At 34.7% G+C, this 19,736-nt stretch overlaps 1 protein-coding gene across 4 annotated transcripts in view; it reads right to left on the bottom strand.

Annotated features, from left to right (window-relative positions):
* Alh (coiled coil domain containing protein Alhambra) overlaps window positions 1-17,661 on the bottom strand; it is a 132,190-nt gene extending 114,529 nt beyond the window's left edge. For 2 of the 4 annotated variants that reach the window (XM_085940919.1, XM_085940915.1), the window contains exons 1-2: window positions 17,418-17,661; window positions 3,001-3,144 (exon numbers count right to left, since the gene is read on the bottom strand). In XM_085940919.1, coding sequence (XP_085797045.1) covers window positions 3,001-3,109 — 109 coding nt within the window. In that variant the 5' untranslated portion in view covers window positions 3,110-3,144; window positions 17,418-17,661. The remainder of the gene's footprint in view (window positions 1-3,000; window positions 3,145-17,417) is intronic. The other 2 variants (XM_085940922.1, XM_085940930.1) reach the window with 1 other exon arrangement.
* Between the last annotated feature and the right edge of the window lie 2,075 nt (window positions 17,662-19,736).

Here is a 19,736-nt window from a genome sequence, read left to right on the forward strand (position 1 = left end):
AACATCTTACGAATGATGATTGCTTTATAATAATTATTGACCTAAGAATAAGGTAGTGTTTTTTTGAAATACGCCATATCTTTTGTCATTCCCCAGTGGTTAAGCTACAACATACGGCCGTAGCCATAAATTGACAAACTATAATTGAAGTAGGGAGTAAAATGATATTGACGCGCGTGTTTGAACATGTACCGGTTAAAAAAAAAAAAAAAAAAAATTCGGTTAGGTACATGTTCAAACACGCGCGTTAACATAATTTTACTCCCTACTTTAATTATAGTTTGTCAATTTATGGCTACGGCCATATGTTGTAGCTTAACCACTGGGGAATGCCAAAAGAAATGGCGTATTTCAAAAAAACACTACCTTATTCTTAGGTCAATAATTATTATAAAGCAATCAATATTCCTAGGATGTTTATCAAACTTGAATGGTCAAAGACATTGCTTATAATTAGTATCTTTAGAATTATCTTCAAATGTGTTAATCTTGCCGATTTTTTGAATAATAAAATGCCTAATTCTTGTCAAATTTGGGATCACAGAGATTATCAATATAATTTTTATCGTAAATATTTTACTAAAATTATCTCGTAATAAATTATACTAATGGTTTTATAAATGCGTTTAAAAATTAATAAATGTAAAAAATCTTAACACCACTGCACATTCGTGTACTGAAATATGACTATATTCTAAAACATTAGAGCGAGAGGTTTAAAAGAATACTATTTTATGTAATAAAAATACTTTATGTAGTCATCAAATGTTTAAAATAAATATAAAGGATAATAATGCTTCAAAATTATATAAATAGATTATCTACAACGTTTAAGGAATGTCCAGAATTACATTTTGACCCACGCTGAGCACGTCCGCCCTTAAATGAAATGATGAACATATCCTGGTATGTAGAAACTTTATTATGTTAAAATGGATACGGAGTTACAAAAAAACTAGCTCTCCTAAGAAAGATGAAATAAGCAGAAGCCTATTTGAAAATACTGCTCAAGATGCATTTGCGGTATTGTCGGCAAAGTAGGTACTTCAAAAGACTACTTCTAACATTTTTATGGTTTGTATAGAAAGATTTACAGAGCAGAGCAAAAAGCAAACTGAAAGACCAAAGGATGTTATCCTAAAATTAGCAGAACCATAAGCTGAACCGTTTGTTGGCCGGCCTTCTGCTTTGTGGATTATGAGAAGGTTTTCGACAGTCCGCGCCGCCCCTCCCTCTGGGGGATACTAGGAGCATACAGGATCTCTCCCAATATCTTCGCCATAATCAAACCCTTGCATGAGAATGCTGTGTCAGAAATGGTGGCATAGTCACGGAATGGTTCTGGGTCACGACCAGAGTCAATCCATGTGTCCTTGGTCCATTTCTCTTCATCATCCTCTTTTGACTTCATACTACAAAAGTCAATACCACCTATATTATGACTAGTGCTGTGAATTTTGTTTTTGTGGTTTTCTAATATCTTTTTTTTTACAATCTCCCTATGATTATATAATACCACCTGACCAAGACATACATACCATCCCCACGTTGAAGATGTGCAACCTGAAATACACCGAAGACGCTATCTTATTCAACAATTCATCGAGGGCATTAAAGAGACAATCAACGGGCTGCACAATAACACATCTTGCGTCGGCTTGAAAATCAACATGAAGAAAACCAACATCTTGTGCAATAGCATCTAGATTTCCCCCTGATTAGTTATGAGCAAAATATTGAGAGTTTCGACAGTTTTAAATATATAGGGGTGCACATCACAGGAGATAGCATCCTGCAAACAGAGTTCGTTATCCGAGTGGGAATGGCTGGAGCAACATTCAACTCGGTGCGGAATGTCTAGGACGCTGTACTCGATTAAAATCAAATGCTGCCTATTCGACCCCTGCGTTTTGACAGTGCTGGTGCCGGTTACGAAGGGTCAGAGAAACCATATACAAAGCTTCGAAAACAAATGTTTGCAGTGAATACTGGGTGCGCGGTGGGGTGGTACTGCTTTAGGAGTAACAAGGAGATTAGAAAGCGGACTAAACAGCCTCTCAAGCTGTGAGTGGAGGTGACATTGAACCTAGCTTCCTTGGACTGGTAGGTATATATGATCCAACTAAATTGCGGACGTATTCAAAGAAAAATTCTAATAAGAAATTTATTCAAAGAAACCTTATTATATTATCTCGTAATTTTGAATTTATGTTCAAAGTAAAAGACTGCAAACTCCTATCTCAATAAAAAACTCGTAAAACACACACATTAAAGAAAAACAAAATTTTTTTTCATGAAAATACGTAACCATACTAAATGGATATTTATAGAAAAAAATATTTCTGAATTAAAAACTGTATAAAAAGTATAAAATTGCTTTTGCCTTTCCTGAAAAGTTGTTTTTTAGATACATGGTTGTAGAAAAGATGTGCCAATATGGTGTATACATAGGATTTATGGGATGAGTACCTGGAGACTGGCAGAATGACAGGCATACTTAAGGGTGCTGCATGGTATCTATAATATCGACGGTAATCCAACAATAGTATCAGCAGTTTTGGCGAATTCTGGGTTATTGGTGTATTTTGTACAAAATTTGGTGACAGATCAAATGGAAATATTGTTCTACGAAAAAAATCCTAAAGTGCTCAAATTTGACGTGGAAAATAGTGTCTATCTGCATCCAAGTGTCTATAAACTAAAAAGAAATATTATCCATCTGCTTGATTTGTTTTATTATGACATTACAATTTCCGTACATCTTTAAATCAGTGTTTTAGTACTAATATTAAATCATTTCATTTAAAAATAATACTGATACATACACAAACAGTTTTTTGAACCCCCTGAAAAATCAACTATATGTCAGATAGATACTATTGTCAGATCACCGTCGATATGCTCTATCCGGAGAGCAAGCATGGACTAAGAAAATTAAATGGAAAACACTGGTCCAGTGTTGATTTTGATGAGAATAAAGGGGGCAAAATTATGACTTACCTTGATGTACAGCAACGGTGCACCCGTTCCCGTCGCAGTAGACGAGGGGATTGTCTGGCCAACCCCTCTCGTCTGAACACACGCAACAACCGCCAACCATCTCCTTCATAATGTAAATAGTCCCATTACATTACTTTCCACTAGCTGTAACAATTAAGAAAGTTCTTTTTTTAATACAAGCAATTGAAGACAGATGATAGATACATAATCAAGAAAATATTTAAAATATGTATGACATTCGGCTTTCATGAGCGTCATTGCCATTAGGACTGTGACAACCCAGTGTGTCCTGACTTTATACACGTTCTTGTCCCTACCCATAGTGGCCATTATCCAGTATTTGGCAGTAATTGCTCCATTCGGTCATTGAATTTTTAGCATGACTCTTCTTTGTAATATTGGGTTACTCTATATTTCGTTTGAGGGCACACAAAAATAATGTGAAATGGGTTGCCTTCTGGATGAAGCCGTAACATTGTTTAATTCTTAGGTGGAAAAATATGGGATAAACTTAAGGCCATTGGACCCATTTAACACGAATTGACACATAATAAACACTTTATTTATTTAAAATCTAATAAATAATATTTAAATAAAACTTTTTGTGTTATTAAAATTTTCTGATTCGCTTTACTTTTTAAAATAAATGACAAATAGTCGGTCCTGTTTTCGAAATTGGCCAAAACGACTGTCACGCCACAGTGAATTTTTGAACTTAATAATAGTTTTGCAGGTATATATTGTATGAAAGAAATGGGTAAAATAATACATTTGATTGATTAACCCACGTACTTTTTTTAATATCAGAAAAATAAATATTTTAAAGCCATTTTAGTTTGAGTATACATCAGCCAATTTTGAATGATTTTTTCTCACAAAATACGAGGGTGGGTCAATAAGTCCTTAGAAAAGCCGACAGGTGGCGCGACTAGTACTGTAAGCGGTTTGTTTTCATGCAGCGGCACTACCGATTCAGTATGCTGCGAAGTTTCAATCAGATTGGTCGGGTTGTTGTATGTTTCTCGTACATTTAAAAAAAAAATTTGCTTGTTTACAAAAATGGAGAAAATTGAGTTTAGAGCTGTTATTAAACATTTTAATATAAAAGGGTTAACAGCAAAGGAAATAAAAAATGAGTTTGATTTAGTTCACGGCATATCTGCTCCTTCACTTGCAACTATTTATAACTGGTTAAATGAATTTAAACGTGGTCGTACATCAACAAAGGATGAACCACGCTCAGGACGTCCTGTAGAGGTGACTACACCAGAAATGATCAATAAAATCCACGATATGGTGTTAAGTGACCGAAGATTAAAGTTGAGTGAGATAATTGAGGTTACAGGGATCTCAAAAGGTAGCGTCATTTCTATTTTACATGACAAATTGGGCATGAAAAAAATTTCTGCAAGATGGGTGCCGCGTTTGCTCACAGTCGACAATAAACGCAATAGGGTGGTGGCCTCTAAAGCCCTGTTGTCGCTCATGCAACGCAATCCGGATGAATTTTTTCGTCGCTTTGTGACTGTAGATGAAACATGGATACACCACTATACTCCCGAGACGAAAGAACAGTCAAAGCAGTGGATTGCGAAAGGCGAACCATGTCCAAAGAAGGCGAAAACCGTAAAATCAGCTGGTAAGGTTATGGCTGCTGTATTTTGGGATGCACGTGAAATTATTTTCGTTGACTATTTGGAAAAAGGAAAAACAATAACAGGGGATTATTATGCATCTTTATTTGACCAGCTAAAAAACAAAATTGAAGAAAAACGGCCTCATTTAAACAGGAAAAAAATCCTCTTTCATCAGGACAATGCCCGTGTTAACACATGTTTACGATCAATGGCTAAAATTGAAGAATTGAAGTTCGAATTGGTCGACCACCCACCGTATTCGCCAGATTTAGCCCCCAGTGACTTTTTCCTTTTCCCAAACTTAAAAAAATGGCTAAGTGGACAACGTTTTTTTTCAAATGAAGAAGTCATCGATCGGACAAATGCTTATTTTGAGGACCTTCCGAAAACTTATTTTTCTGACGGTTTAAAAAAAATTGAGAAACGTCTAACCAAGTGTATTGAGCTCCAAGGAGATTATGTTGAGAAATAAAAAAAAAATACAAAAATAAAAACTGTTTTAATGCTTTTTTCTAAGGAATTATTGACCCACCCTCGTAATATATACTGCACAATAAAAATATTTTTTTATTATAATATAACATTCAAGTAATACTATAAATAATAATTAACAATGAAAAAATAAATAAAACCCTATAAATTCGGTACAATTAGTGACGCTATATTACCAAAACACGTCTACGTTTTCATGTATTTATCCTATTTTCAGACAATTTAGAAATATAATTATTTTGCAAAATTAACCTTTCCCTTACCATGGTAAAAAAATTACGCCCGATCCCATGCCGTCCACTCAGTGTCCCGATGGAAATTTGGCATTTTAAGGCATTTTAAAAGCTAATTGATTGCTTCAAAAGGTAAAGTATGTTTTTAAATACTATTTAGTCATCGTTTAATATGTTATTCTGTGTATATCACATGCAATTATCTTATAATCGTGTATAATAATCGAACATCGATAAATGTACGTCATAACCAAACCACGGCATGTCTCGATCTGTTTTAAATGGAACAACCAACACACGCTGTCATTTCACGGAGAGTGGGGGTGGCTAATTCATCCGAAGCGAACGAGGGATGTTTTTAGGTAGCATTACATCTGCATGGACTTGCGTTATCACGTTTACCACATAAAATAATAGTTATAATTTTGCAATATCGATTCCCTGTATACATAATTTTAAAAATTGTGATCTTATTGTATCATGTTATTAGGTTTTATTAAAAATCGGATTTTAAAACACATTAAAAATATACTTACATAAGAATAATTAAACAACAAAAATACTCCGATCGTATAGTTTCCACTAAATATATTTTAATATTATGTTTATTATGTTGAAATAATACACATTAAAAAAATTAAATCACTACGTTACTTGAACCTATATGCACGTGGATAAGTCTATACCTCTTAGACTATAGATATATCACACCTACTTTTAGATAATTTCATAACAAGAGGTTTTATAGTCAATAATAAAATACATAAACATATATTTAATGTAATATTGTATCCCCAGAAAAATCTACTTTTATACATATGGATAATATGATAGGTACCGCAATTTAATACTTATATATTATAAACTTCTATTAAATTTTCATTATCCGAAATATTATTGTCGTTCACTTCAAACTCAATATCAGAGTCATCACAAAACTCCTCTGCAGCCACCCTGATTTCTTCCTCTGTTAAATATCTTCTCGGCATGATTAAATATTTTCAAAAATATTTGTCAATTTGATAATCGACGTGTAGATGATGGAAGTACGCACAAATCTAACCGTTCGACTGCCTGCTGTGCACCCAAATAATAGTATGTTTTTTTAGGTCGCTCGAAGTTTTCAAATACACATGGCCCACAAACCGATGTAATTCTTACATACCTGGCAATAAGGGTTTGTATTCAAAATGCGGGTAAATTTATTTTTATTACGGGCGCAATAAAACTGAGCCTTTCCGGTCAGTATTTTGGAATAAACGGCATATAAAGCGAAGTTGACTTGTTAAAATGAACACTTATAACATTACATTAAGGGTTGCTTTGGCGTTTATCGTCAGATGCATTTGAAACATTTATAATTCAAGGTTCGATATATTGTAAGAGGCTACGGCTGAATGCATCCTTCACAGAATTATGTTGAACAAAGACATAAATTTCTATCTCTGACTAACAAATGACATTTTAAAATAGTGTCTCATGTTTACATTACTATTATGCGCGTTTCTCTAACATATATCTTTCTAGATAGCCCTGTCACTGTCTTATCAAAATATTGATTAGACTTTCGAAAAATGATTAATTTTACATATAAGACATTCAATTCAACTACCGACATATTTTTCTTTTTATGCCTAAATATTTTATCTACAAATAGCTAAAAGTAGACGTTTATATACATAATAATAAGTGGGGTATCTATGATTTAAGGTCATTTCTAAACTCCGAGACCATCGTGGCAACGGGAGTGTTAACAAAAAGAGACCATTTGATCGATTAATCCATATAGTTTTTCTAATTTCTCATTTCTAACCTTAGTAGGCTTCTGAATTTCAATGGGTGATGATGTCTTTTTTTTCCAAAATTTTATCCAGTATTTTAACTCATAGAAAAATGACCTTTACTCGCATTGCATTAACAATCAAATTGGCAAGACCATGTGACGTAGACCAGGTGTTATAATTTGTGTTGACAAATCAAACATCATAAAATACCAGTGAATGTCAAACTGAGAAAAATGTAGTTATATTATATTATTTATTATCTTGTAATACAAATGGTTGCAGCATGTGAGATATTGTAAGATAATTGAATCTTATAACCACGATGGCTACAAAGAAGTCCTAAAGGTATTCGTTCGGTGCAACATTTATAAAAAAAAAAAAATTTTGGACTTGAGCAGTTTAGATAAAATATAGGTGGACTTTAATTATTTTGATAAATACCTACTTGGTTGGGCTTTAAGCGATTTGAAAAACTTTGCATGTACTTAATACAGTTTTTATGTACCTGGGTCGCCATGTTTTGTTATTTTCAAAGGGACGTATCCAGGAGTATGTTTATTGGCATTATCAATAGAAACAAAATAATATTATTTTTCAAGGTCTATTTATTATCGATCTTAAGTGGTTTATGTCACAAATAGTAAATTTGTAGAAAATTTAAAGTAAAATACGTTTTCGAATGCTGTCATAGTAATGGCCACTGAAACATGTGTCATAATTTTCCTAATCGTCAAAATAATAATAAAATAAGTGTTTTGGGGCACAAAATCACGTATATGTTTTATGATGTATGTATTTTTCAGATGGTTTGTGGTAAAATCTTTTTTTTTCATACTGCCACAATTCAACTATTCATAATTAATTGTTTGTTAAATTTTTCATTGTGCACTTTGACTTAATAGGTAGGTGATAAAGATTTTACCTTACTTTATTGTATTAATTTATTGTTAAGTGAGAATTAGCTGCTTTCGTTGTCAGTGTATATTTGATGAGTGCGCATCCTGACGATGTCGAAAGGCAAAACCAGGATCGCATAAAACGACTCAAATGAAATAGTACAAAACTTTTAGAATTTAATATATTTAATGCCGAGTTGAATTGAATGGAATCACCTTAGGCATTTATTAGTAATTATTTAACTCAAGTAAAACATATATTGAGGTAAGAACCTATTTCATTGAATAATAAAAACAATATTACTCTTCACATCACAAGTGACAAGATTTATATGAATTGTGTATTGCCTGAACTCGTTGATCCTAGACTAACACGGTCGATGGATATAAGAAACCCTCAATATAATAATTATCAAGTTAACAATTAATATCTATCAATATAATAATATCAATTATCAATTAATAGCTATCAATAGAAAAGAAAATAAAATTATAAAAAAAACAATTTATAATAGTTATTCTAATACATTGCATACCGTTAAACCTATACACTAATTAAGGAACCAATTATTAATTTTCTATACACTAATGTTCCGAAATCCTCCGCGGCGACCAAAACGTACTGCCGTCAAATACACGCTATTATAATAATTGTTTCTTAAATCATAATTGTTGTGTACTAAATTTAAAAAAAAACGTTCCTCGACAAATATTCATTGAATTGCTTTCTTTTATGAGTCATTTTTTTATAATTTAATAAATACGCAATAATAACAGAAATCTTCCATGCCATATTGTGAATGTTTTAAACTTATAATTTGTAATGTTAGCTTATGAAAATGAATAAAATTATATTTGTTTACACTTTCGTGTTTTTTAGTATTAGATTTTTTTTTGAAAAATATTTGCACTGAATTTGAACCTACAATATGATAGGTTCAAGAAAAGGTGTCACGTCACAAATTCAGCATATCAATAATATGAGGTTCTTATTTAGAGGTCTACTATTTTTATTCTTATAATTTATTCTACCGACTACAAAAATGTTTATAAAATTTGTTAGGAAAAAAATATTATTAATTCAACACTTTTAAGACCTCTGATTTCGTATCTACTATGGGAGATGCCAAGCAAAGTGATTTTTTGTTTTTTTACTTTGATATGCCTTAGAGTATTGTTATTTTTTATGGTGCTTATGTCAAATTTGATTCTTGCCAATAAATGCATATGCCTTAAATGCCTTAAGGTGACATATCAGTGAAATGCCAAATAATTTTCAACTGTACGCGCGACGAAATTTTGTACTCGCTTCGGATTCATTGAGAGAACGTCGGGTCAGACACACGTCACTTTGCTGCATGATGGCGACGGGCCAATTAATTCTAAAATCTTGTAAAGATGACTAAAAACGTTACCCATTTACTTTAAAAAGAAAACATGTCAATGAATATATTATTATTGTTACTAATAGAATAATAAAAAGAACATAAAATGGACGTATGTTGGATTTATATGAGAAATAATATTTCGTTTGACAGGCGTCATTTTCACCCGCGACCCGCAATCCGCACATCGCCTAGCAACGATCTTTTTAGACCGTGCCTCAACTAATGCATGGCCTTAAACACACATTCAATATCTATTAGGAATATTTGAGGTCACATGGGGCGCTTTGTACTTCTGGCGTTTTAGGATAGAGGCTGTGGCACTGCAGTGTGAGTGAGCCGCTCCAAAGGCTAAGCGATGTACTGAGTTTCGATAAGTAGGGTTTGGAAGTGTAATTTGTATGGGAGATGTTTAAGTGTATAAAAGTGACATAGATGTATGTGTGAAAATTGCCTCTGCCTTGAGTATGGTAAGTACAGTTTGGCAAGACACGACTTGGGAAGATGCGAGAAAACTGGCGAGCAACAGGAATTCTTGGAGGCGCTGTGTGGTGTCCATTTGCAGTATCTAAGCCGGCTCGCACATCACAACTCGCCTCGTGTGCCTAAGCGCCATAAATCAAAGCTTCCGAGAACGGGCAGGCGGTGTTCCTGGATAAAACCTCGCACATCTGCCTAGCGATATCGACATTCGCCGCATCGGAGAGTCTCTCGTCTGCCATTTTTATTGTGTTGATTGTATGAACAAACGTCAAACGCGGTGACCAGCGATGAGCGAGATGACAGTATAGACAGAGATAAAGACAGAAATGGCCGATGGCCGCGGGCTGTGCGCTTGCGCGGAGCTGACATTTTTTGAGATCGACATGCAGACTTTGGCCAATGCAACTAGACGAATGTCGCAGGGTCGCAGAGTTGCAGTTGCATCGGCCAATCTGCGAAGCTCCATTTGATAATGTTTGTTTCTTGGTTTACGATGACGTCACATTGACGAATTCGTCGTAAGACGCATGCGGCGAGTTCTGATGTGCGAGCCCTCTAAGGGGCGGACATGTGCAAAGAAGAAGTAGAATGAATATGAAATATAAGTACAAGACATTATCCAATTCATCCTTATGAGCTTGGTTATGGAATTTAGAATGTCTGAACATGATATTAAATAATATTGTTTAATGCCAAGCTTAATGAAGCAAAGCACACATTACGGGGAAGTATTGTCTTCTGAACACGTTGATTAAGGTGAGAACATCTAGATAAATTATCACATTATTATTAATCCTGTAGTAATCGGAATTGCTATCTTCTTTACCATTACTATCTTTTGAGTTTCTACTTCTCTTGATCATCTGCTTCTCCAGTAATACCGCAAAAAACCTAGACAAGTCGACCTTCAGGCCCCCTGTAGTAGCTCGGGCATCAGGAACGCCTGGGTTATCCCTTAGTCTCCTTAAAAACAACTAATTTAACAACAAACCATCTCTGAAACCTGATATAGAGTAACAATTACTGAGACATCATGCTATTCAGCATTGGCACAGATATTCTAGACAAGAATAGAGAACTAAATAATAAACGTCCTTGTGAAAAATTGGGACTGTTTCCTACTCGGAAAAGTGTGTACAACCTACGATATATATTCTACAGCAAAACCACAAACTGAATGTCTATCGGCTTGCTCGTTTTACGTATTACGAGAAGGCTTTTGACAGTATAGACAATGTACTGGGAGTATTCGAGATTTCTCACAAGATCATCATCATAATCAAACCCTGGGGTCATGACTGGAATTAGACAGTTATGTCCTGGTTTCGTATCTCTACATCAACTTAAATCACATATTGCAAAAGTCTATAGCACCTGACCCGAGACACACTGTCACCCCCAAGAAGACGCTATGCAACCTGGGATGCACCGGGGCGCTGTCAAATTCAATAGGAGGCATTCAAGAAACACTCGACATTCTGCATAACAATCGTCTGATGTCTGTGTGAAATGTTTTGTGCAATAGCACCTCCTCTAGATGTCCCCTTGATTAGCGACAGGCAAAACATCAAGAGTGCTGACAGCTTTAAATACCAAGCGGTGCACATTACAGGAGATGGCACTTTGCAAAGAGAGCTTGTTGTCTAAATGGCAGGGGCAATATTCAATTTGATGCGGATTATCTTGGACTCACAACTGTACTTGGTTAAAACCAAATACCACCGATTCGATGTTTGCATTGTGACGGTACTGCTTTACAGAAATGACGTAGGCATGGCTTACGAAGGCTTAGAGCGACCCTACGAGAACAGATATTTGTGGTGTATACTGGATACGCGATCGTATAACTTTACGAGTAACAAGAAGTTAAGAAAACCGACCAAGCAGCCTCTCATCGGACTGGGAGTGATGAGAGTGATTTTGGATTTAGCTCGACCAAGTACTGCGGATGCCTCAAGAGAATTTCAATCTCTCTTGTATGTTCTTCAAGCCCACAGAGGAGCTACGGGATGCTGGTATGACCCGAGAAGATGCAAGGAGGATAGTAAGCGGCAGGGATTCTTGGAGGCACTTTAGAATACACCCACGATGGCCGCGCGGCTTAAGCGTTGGCCTATTGCGTCGTGGGTCTCGGATTCGAATCCTGGGTCTGACAAGTAAACATATTGTTTTTCACAATTTGTGTATGAGTCAGAGTATGTACCTAATAGGTTGAGCAAGTGGCTGACATCCATTTCTCGAAAAAACAAAATTGTCAATACAAACCTCCACTCTGTGGAGGCCCATATGATCCTATGAGGATCGGACATGGTCGAAAGGAAAAGAAAGAAATACTGTTTTGACTTAAGATACAGTCGAGTCGGTTATTACGATCACGGATATAGCGAGATCTCGGATGTAACAAAGAAACATTCGTTGACATTGTTCATGATTTTTTCCATACGTTTATTCAATTTTATAACGAGCTACTTATCGGTTATACCGAGCTAAAGTATGGTCAAAAATTTTCTTAAAACTGATAATGTGTCAATCCTTTAAAAACATTTCGACCCTAAGCAATAAAATCCGACCGGACAGAATGCCGCCGGAATTGCATTACGTTTATGACACTTCTAGTTAAGTGTCCAAGTACCTACCTAAATGGTGTTTTCACCGACAATATTGAAAAAGTTTCCACACATATGGTTGAAATTGCATGTAAAAAATCCAAGGTTTGTGAAGTTAGTAGGTCAGTCAGTAACCTACCAGCGTTCATTACAATAAACAACTTCTTTTGTAGTTTATGAATGCCATGCTTGTTTCGGAGAACAATTCTAATTGTGTATTTTTCTTTCAATTGTGACTTTTTGTGTTATGTGACCGCTCATTTAAAAATACCTATTCTCTAATATAACGAGTAATGCTTATAACGAGCAGATTCAGTCAGTCCCGTCCCTCGTAATAATAACCAAGTTCGACTGTAATTCTATCGTATTTGGTAAAAATAAATTCTATGTGTAGCGCATTCTGTTTTCCAACATTCATGTAATAATTGCACATTATGAGAAGTTAATTTTTTGTGGCACGCCTTGTTCGGCAAATTTCATTTTGTTCAGGTGCTAGTTATTTTCACATATTTTATGATAATTTTAATAATATTGTGTGAGCATACAAATGTCATGCCATATTATCCTGTTTTGAAACAATAATATTAATTCAATAATGAAAAAAGGGGTCTTTAAACAATGCATTCATTTAGAAAGTAAGTGTTTGTAAGAATTAGTTATTCAAGTTTTTAATTTTTTTAAATCGAAAATACCAAATATTTTAACTTTTCCAACTATTCTATATTCACCAAACAATGTAAATTGAGAGATAAGCCTCAATTATATTGAGCTTCTTTACGAGCTGTTTATTGGCGAATTTACAATCTTCCTGTAAAGTCGCCCAGTGTAATCATCGAATAAGCTAATAAGCAGGTTGTGAACACTCTACCGAGAAAAGTTGAAAGCCGGTCAGTCAAGTTTACACGCTACACGCCGGCGTGTGGGCCTACTGCGTCTGCGCAGCACCAACCTCCCGGTAAAAAAACGAACTACGTTCAGTCAAAATAGTCACTGGCTTCTCAGCGAATGGAAAGTTTTGTGTGTAATCATCAAATCGCAGTAGCTGAATCGCCCGCTTTTAAATTCGCCAATAAACAGCTCGTAAAGAAGCTCAATGTAATGGAGGCTATAATACCTGATGTTTCCTAGTTAAATATAAAAAAAAGCTTTTACCCATGGATTGTGATAATTTAAAACACTGCAAATGCACAGAAACTGGCACATTATTAATAATAAAAAGAATAATAAAAAGATAATAATAAGAATAATATAAGAATAATAAGAAAAATAAAATAAAAAGAATAAAAAGGCAACCAGATGCCATCTTTGATTATTCAGTCATAGTTTTCCAGAACATTTCGAATAGGTACCTACATAATTATTTGAAAAATAATTTGGAATTGCCATTTTTGAATTTCTGTCATAGTTTTCCAGAATATTTTAGATATTTGAAAAATAATTTGGAATAATTGTATTTACAGGGCAAACGGACGGCATCTTTGATTTTTCTGTGATAGTTTTCCAGATTTCGAATAGGTATTACAGAAGTGATATGAAAAATAATTTGGATTGTGTCATGTTACATTTCACGTGACATGTCTACTTTTCAAACGCAGATATTAAATAACAAAATTTGGCACAACCTTGTTAAAAAGTGTGTGTCAACCCTTGTTTCCAAGACAATGACGGTTAAAAATAGGCCAATCGGGTTCATTCCCGCTTTTTTGAAAGCGTCATGTCAACAAATAAATTATTTCCGCCCGCAAGATCCTCACTCCAAGTTTAGATTCAGTGCCGAACGGATGTCACCGGTTAAAGTATAGAGACAGTTTCAACGTAAGATGACGCCTTCTTCTTTCGGACGAGAAGGTAGGAGATAAGTCGGCAGATTCCAGCCATTATAACAAAAAGCTAAGTAATTATTACATCTTAAAAGATATTCTTATGTTCCATACCAAGTAAACGCTTCTCAAAGTTGTATTAAAAATCTGTATTTGTTTTAGTATGTTTTTAAGTTTCAATGTAAATTGTTTGTGTGTAATTAAATGACACTTTTAACGATTAGCTGTGTTCTTATTTTTATACTATTATATTTAATTTGTAATTACACATCTTTCAAGGCGCCCAAAAATTATAATTTAATATTTCAACGAGTTTACAAATGACATTTTATTTGAGGTAGATAAATGAGTTATAAAGCATTCTTTGCACAGGGTTAAGTTTGCAGAAAGCCGAATCTTATAAGCTGTGAGATTAATAGTATTAAATATTTCATGTTTTATTGATTGAATTAGTTGGCACTCTATGTTTAATAATTGTGCATTACAATTATTAAACTTCTTTTACTATCATTCATACTGGGTATATACATTATACACTTTCCCATTTTTTCTAATTTGACAATTGCATTATCATTTAACATAGCTTACTACAACTATATTGCATAAAACTTTACAATCACCGGCTTTGAGTCTTCTCAAACGCTGTAAGATAACATTATGATTTTTGAAAATGGCCCGCCATTGGCACCAAACAATAACAAGATGACGGTCCAATCAGATACTCTTGCATTAATTACACTAATTACAGAATACCCAACACCCAGCGACACACACACAGTCACACAGCGAGGCATGGAGAGGTGCATGTTGGGCATCACGCGAAAGGACCGTAAAAGAAACGAATGGGTTAGGAAGCAGACAAGAGTACGCGATGTAATAGACGTTGCCAAACAGCTGAAATGGAGATGGGCGGGGAACATTGCTCGCCGAAAGGACAGCCGCTGAACAAATGCCGTCATCCCATGGTACCCAAGGGGTACGAAACGGCCACAGGGTCGCCCTAAAAGCCGCTGGATTGACGAACTGGTAAAGTTCGGCGGAAATACGTGGCAGCGAACGACACAGGACCGAGAGAGTTGGAGAAAGCTTGGGGAGGCCTTCATCCAGCAGTGGATTGACCCTGGCTGATGATGATGATGACTACAACTATATTGCATAAAACTTTACAATCGCTCTTTACTCTTTGAGTCTTCTCAAACGCTCGCTGTAAAGTCTCAATTACATTGAGCTTCTTTACGAGCTGTTTGTTGGCGAATTTATAATCTGCCTGTAAAGTCGCCCAGTGTAATCATCGAACATGTTAGCTTGTTCGATGATTACACTGGGCGACTTTACAGGCAGATTATAAATTCGCCAACACACAGCTCGTAAAGAAGTTCAATGTAATTGAGGCTTTAGATAACATTATGATTTTTGAATATGGCCCGCCATTGGCACCAAACAATAACAAGATGACGGTCCAATCAGATACTCTTGCATTAATTACACTAATTACAGAATACCCAACACCCAGCGACACACACACAGTCACACAGCGAGGCATGGAGAGGTGCATGTTGGGCATCACGCGAAAGGACCGTAAAAGAAACGAATGGGTTAGGAAGCAGACAAGAGTACGCGATGTAATAGACGTTGCCAAACAGCTGAAATGGAGATGGGCGGGGAACATTGCTCGCCGAAAGGACAGCCGCTGAACAAATGCCGTCATCCCATGGTACCCAAGGGGTACGAAACGGCCACAGGGTCGCCCTAAAAGCCGCTGGATTGACGAACTGGTAAAGTTCGGCGGAAATACGTGGCAGCGAACGACACAGGACCGAGAGAGTTGGAGAAAGCTTGGGGAGGCCTTCATCCAGCAGTGGATTGACCCTGGCTGATGATGATGATGACTACAACTATATTGCATAAAACTTTACAATCGCTCTTTACTCTTTGAGTCTTCTCAAACGCTCGCTGTAAAGTCTCAATTACATTGAGCTTCTTTACGAGCTGTTTGTTGGCGAATTTATAATCTGCCTGTAAAGTCGCCCAGTGTAATCATCGAACATGTTAGCTTGTTCGATGATTACACTGGGCGACTTTACAGGCAGATTATAAATTCGCCAACACACAGCTCGTAAAGAAGTTCAATGTAATTGAGGCTTTAGATAACATTATGATTTTTGAATATGGCCCGCCATTGGCACCAAACAATAACAAGATGACGGTCCAATCAGATACTCTTGCATTAATTACACTAATTACAGAATACCTAACACCGGCGGATAAATTAAATGACAAAATTATTTCCAAACTGAATACATTATAATGGTAAAAGCAAAAGAAAATTCAAAACGTCCATCGTAAAGTCAGAATATTGGGTTAAAATAGTGGCGGTAGATAGTTTTCCAGAACATTTCGAATAGGTACCTAGATAACTATTTGAAAATTAATTTAGAATTGTATTACAGGGCGAACGGACGCCATCTTTGATTTTTCTGTGGTAGTTTTCCAAATTTCGAATAGGTATTACAGAAGTTATATGAATAATAATTTGGATGGTATTATCATTTAACATAGCTTACTACAACTATATTGCATAAAACTTTACAATCGCCGGCTTTGAGTCTTCTCAAACGCTCTAACATTATGATTTTTGAATATGGCCCGCCATTCGCACCAAACAATAACAAGATGACGGTTCAATCAGATACTCTTGCATTAATTACACTAATTACAGAATACCTAACACAGGCGGATAAATTAAATGACAAAATTATTTCCAAATTGAATACATTATAATGGTAAAAGCAAAAGAAAATTCAAAACATCCATCGTAAAGTCAGAATATTGTGTTAAAATAGTGGCGGTAGCTGTCATCAGACAGCAGCCATGATTGAATCACGTCGAGACCGCGTTATACCTAATCATGCACTATAAAAATAAACAAATAAACCAACAAACTTTCATTTTCCAAATTAAAACAAATAGTTCTGATATTATTGGATCATATTATCCGATCGGTGTAAATATTACTGTAAAAATCAGTCACAACAATTCGACACAAACGAAAATAGTAAACATAATTATTTGCAGGCTTACCTGAATTTATAAACGGTTCGATCTTATAGTTGTAGTCAGTCTTCGAAGTTTTGCGTAGGTCACAAGAGAAAATATATGTGAAAATATTGCAGTTGTCCTGCAAATAGTTAAGATTATGAGTTTTTTTGAGATTTGAAAACGAACGTAAGCGGCTCTTTCAACAGTAATCCGACGAAACGAAGAACACTACAACAACTACTGATGCACGCTCGTAATGTCTGCTACTACCATAGATAATATGCGTAAATAGATTCGCAAATGGAGAACAAAACTATCAATACTAAAAAAGCGCCATCTCTGGCCAGATTTTATAAAAAAAAGGCTTCACAGTTCAAATATTAAATAGGATACAAAAAAAGAAGATCATTATCTAAATTAAATAAATTTATATATATTTTAATATAAATTTATATAAGCAGGGCTTAATTGAATTTTGAAAACTTACTGGCACCATCTGCAAATTATATTATTACTTCAATGAAAACAAATAAGTATGACTGACAAAGTTTAGTGTGCACTATTTATGTCGAATCTTAACAGCAATATTATATAATCATTCTCAAATCTTAATTATTCTTTGAATAAAATAAATAGTGTAATTATTATAAGAAGTAGGTATCATAATTTTACACAATACTACAATAATAGTTCTCCTGATAAAATGGTAGTTAACCCTCCCTTTGCCATGTTGATCTCGCGGTTTCTTTGTGACCTTAAATCATAGATACCCCACTTATATTACGTATATAACCGTCTAATTTTAGCTATTGGTAGATAAAAAAAACTTTTGCATAATAATAAAAATGTTAGGTATATGAATTGAATGTTTTCTACGTAAAATTAATCATATTTCGAAAGTCTGTTCGATATTTTGATAAGACAGTGATAGTGCTATCTAGAAAGATATACATTAGAGAAATACACATGAGTCTTATAGTTCCTATATACGATAAGTCCACTTTGATGAAAGTTGGCAAACTAAATATTTTCACTTAATACTACGTCTTCTTATGAAAACCTATGATTGAATTTAATTTTATGGTGGTTTGTTGTTTTTATATAAATATTCACAATAAAATTAATCATTTTCGTAGCAGTAAAGGAGAAATTGACAAAACAGTGATGGTCTTATCGGAATTTGAAGCTAACTGTCAAATTTATCGTATTTAGGAACCCAGTAGGTGTGATTTATCGGTCTTCGTTTCTCAACACTAACGATAAGTGGTTGACAAGTAAAGGGTAAATAATCTATGCTAATTGGCTGTCTACAAGGTCGCATGGACTCATAGGCCTTTGGAACAAACCGCACCATAAACTTATCGACGATAGGAATTCACCGTGATTTTGAAACTCTCTTTTCATATGAATGTATCGCCGTTAAGAACTCATCAACATTTTATTAGTGTGGAGCGCTGCCGGTAGAAAAAAATTGTCATCATTATCTCAATGTTGACTAAAAGTGGACTTATCGTATATAGGAACTATACGACTCACATAATAGTTTTGTAAAGATGAGACATTATTTTAAAAAGTTATGTGTTAGTCAGAGAGAAGAATTTATGTGTATTTTCAACTTAATTATGTGACGGATGAAATCCGCCAAGGCCTCCCATAAAATATCGAATCTCTTTTTGATTTTTTTTTCAAATGCATCCGACGGTAAAGATTACATCAGTTTGTGGGACATAAGCATTTGAAAAAATTCTCGAGTGGGCTAAATAAAAACAACACAGCATGAGTCGTGGCGTATTCACATGTTCTACATTATTATACTATTATCATATTAGGCAATATGTTAAATATTGGCAAGGGTTATATTTAATTCTGTTTTAGAATTTTAGGAGAATAATACAATACGATAAATTTCATAATATTGTTGTACCTGCCCATTCAAATGTTGTATTCAAACCCAAATATTAAACCCGTTTAAATAAATGCCCTTCATCGAAATCAGATAGCTATAGAAAATGTATGTTCTAATGACTAGCATCAATAATATATTTGTACCTACAGTAAAGTTAACTGTAGCTTTGTAACTTGCGGTGCGGTGCGGTTAATACGATATTCTAAAATATCCTTTTTTTGACGATATTACTCTAAATAATTCCTACCTATATTAGTTTTAATTAAAAAAGATTATAAATGAGACATTATTTTCTTGGTCCGTGGTTCGTCCATAATAAATTATATTGTCACATCAGAAAGGAGCTAATCTTTGCAAATCGTTGTCAATCATAAGCATGCAAGAATTTGATCATAAAAATGTGATATCAATAAAATTCAGTGTCTGGAGTCACATTAGGACAATGATCTGATATT

This window comes from Rhyacophila brunnea, unplaced genomic scaffold, assembly GCF_057557595.1.
Source record: "Rhyacophila brunnea isolate RB1 unplaced genomic scaffold, BYU_Rbru_1.0 scaffold_1, whole genome shotgun sequence".
NCBI classification, from domain to species: domain Eukaryota; kingdom Metazoa; phylum Arthropoda; class Insecta; order Trichoptera; family Rhyacophilidae; genus Rhyacophila; species Rhyacophila brunnea.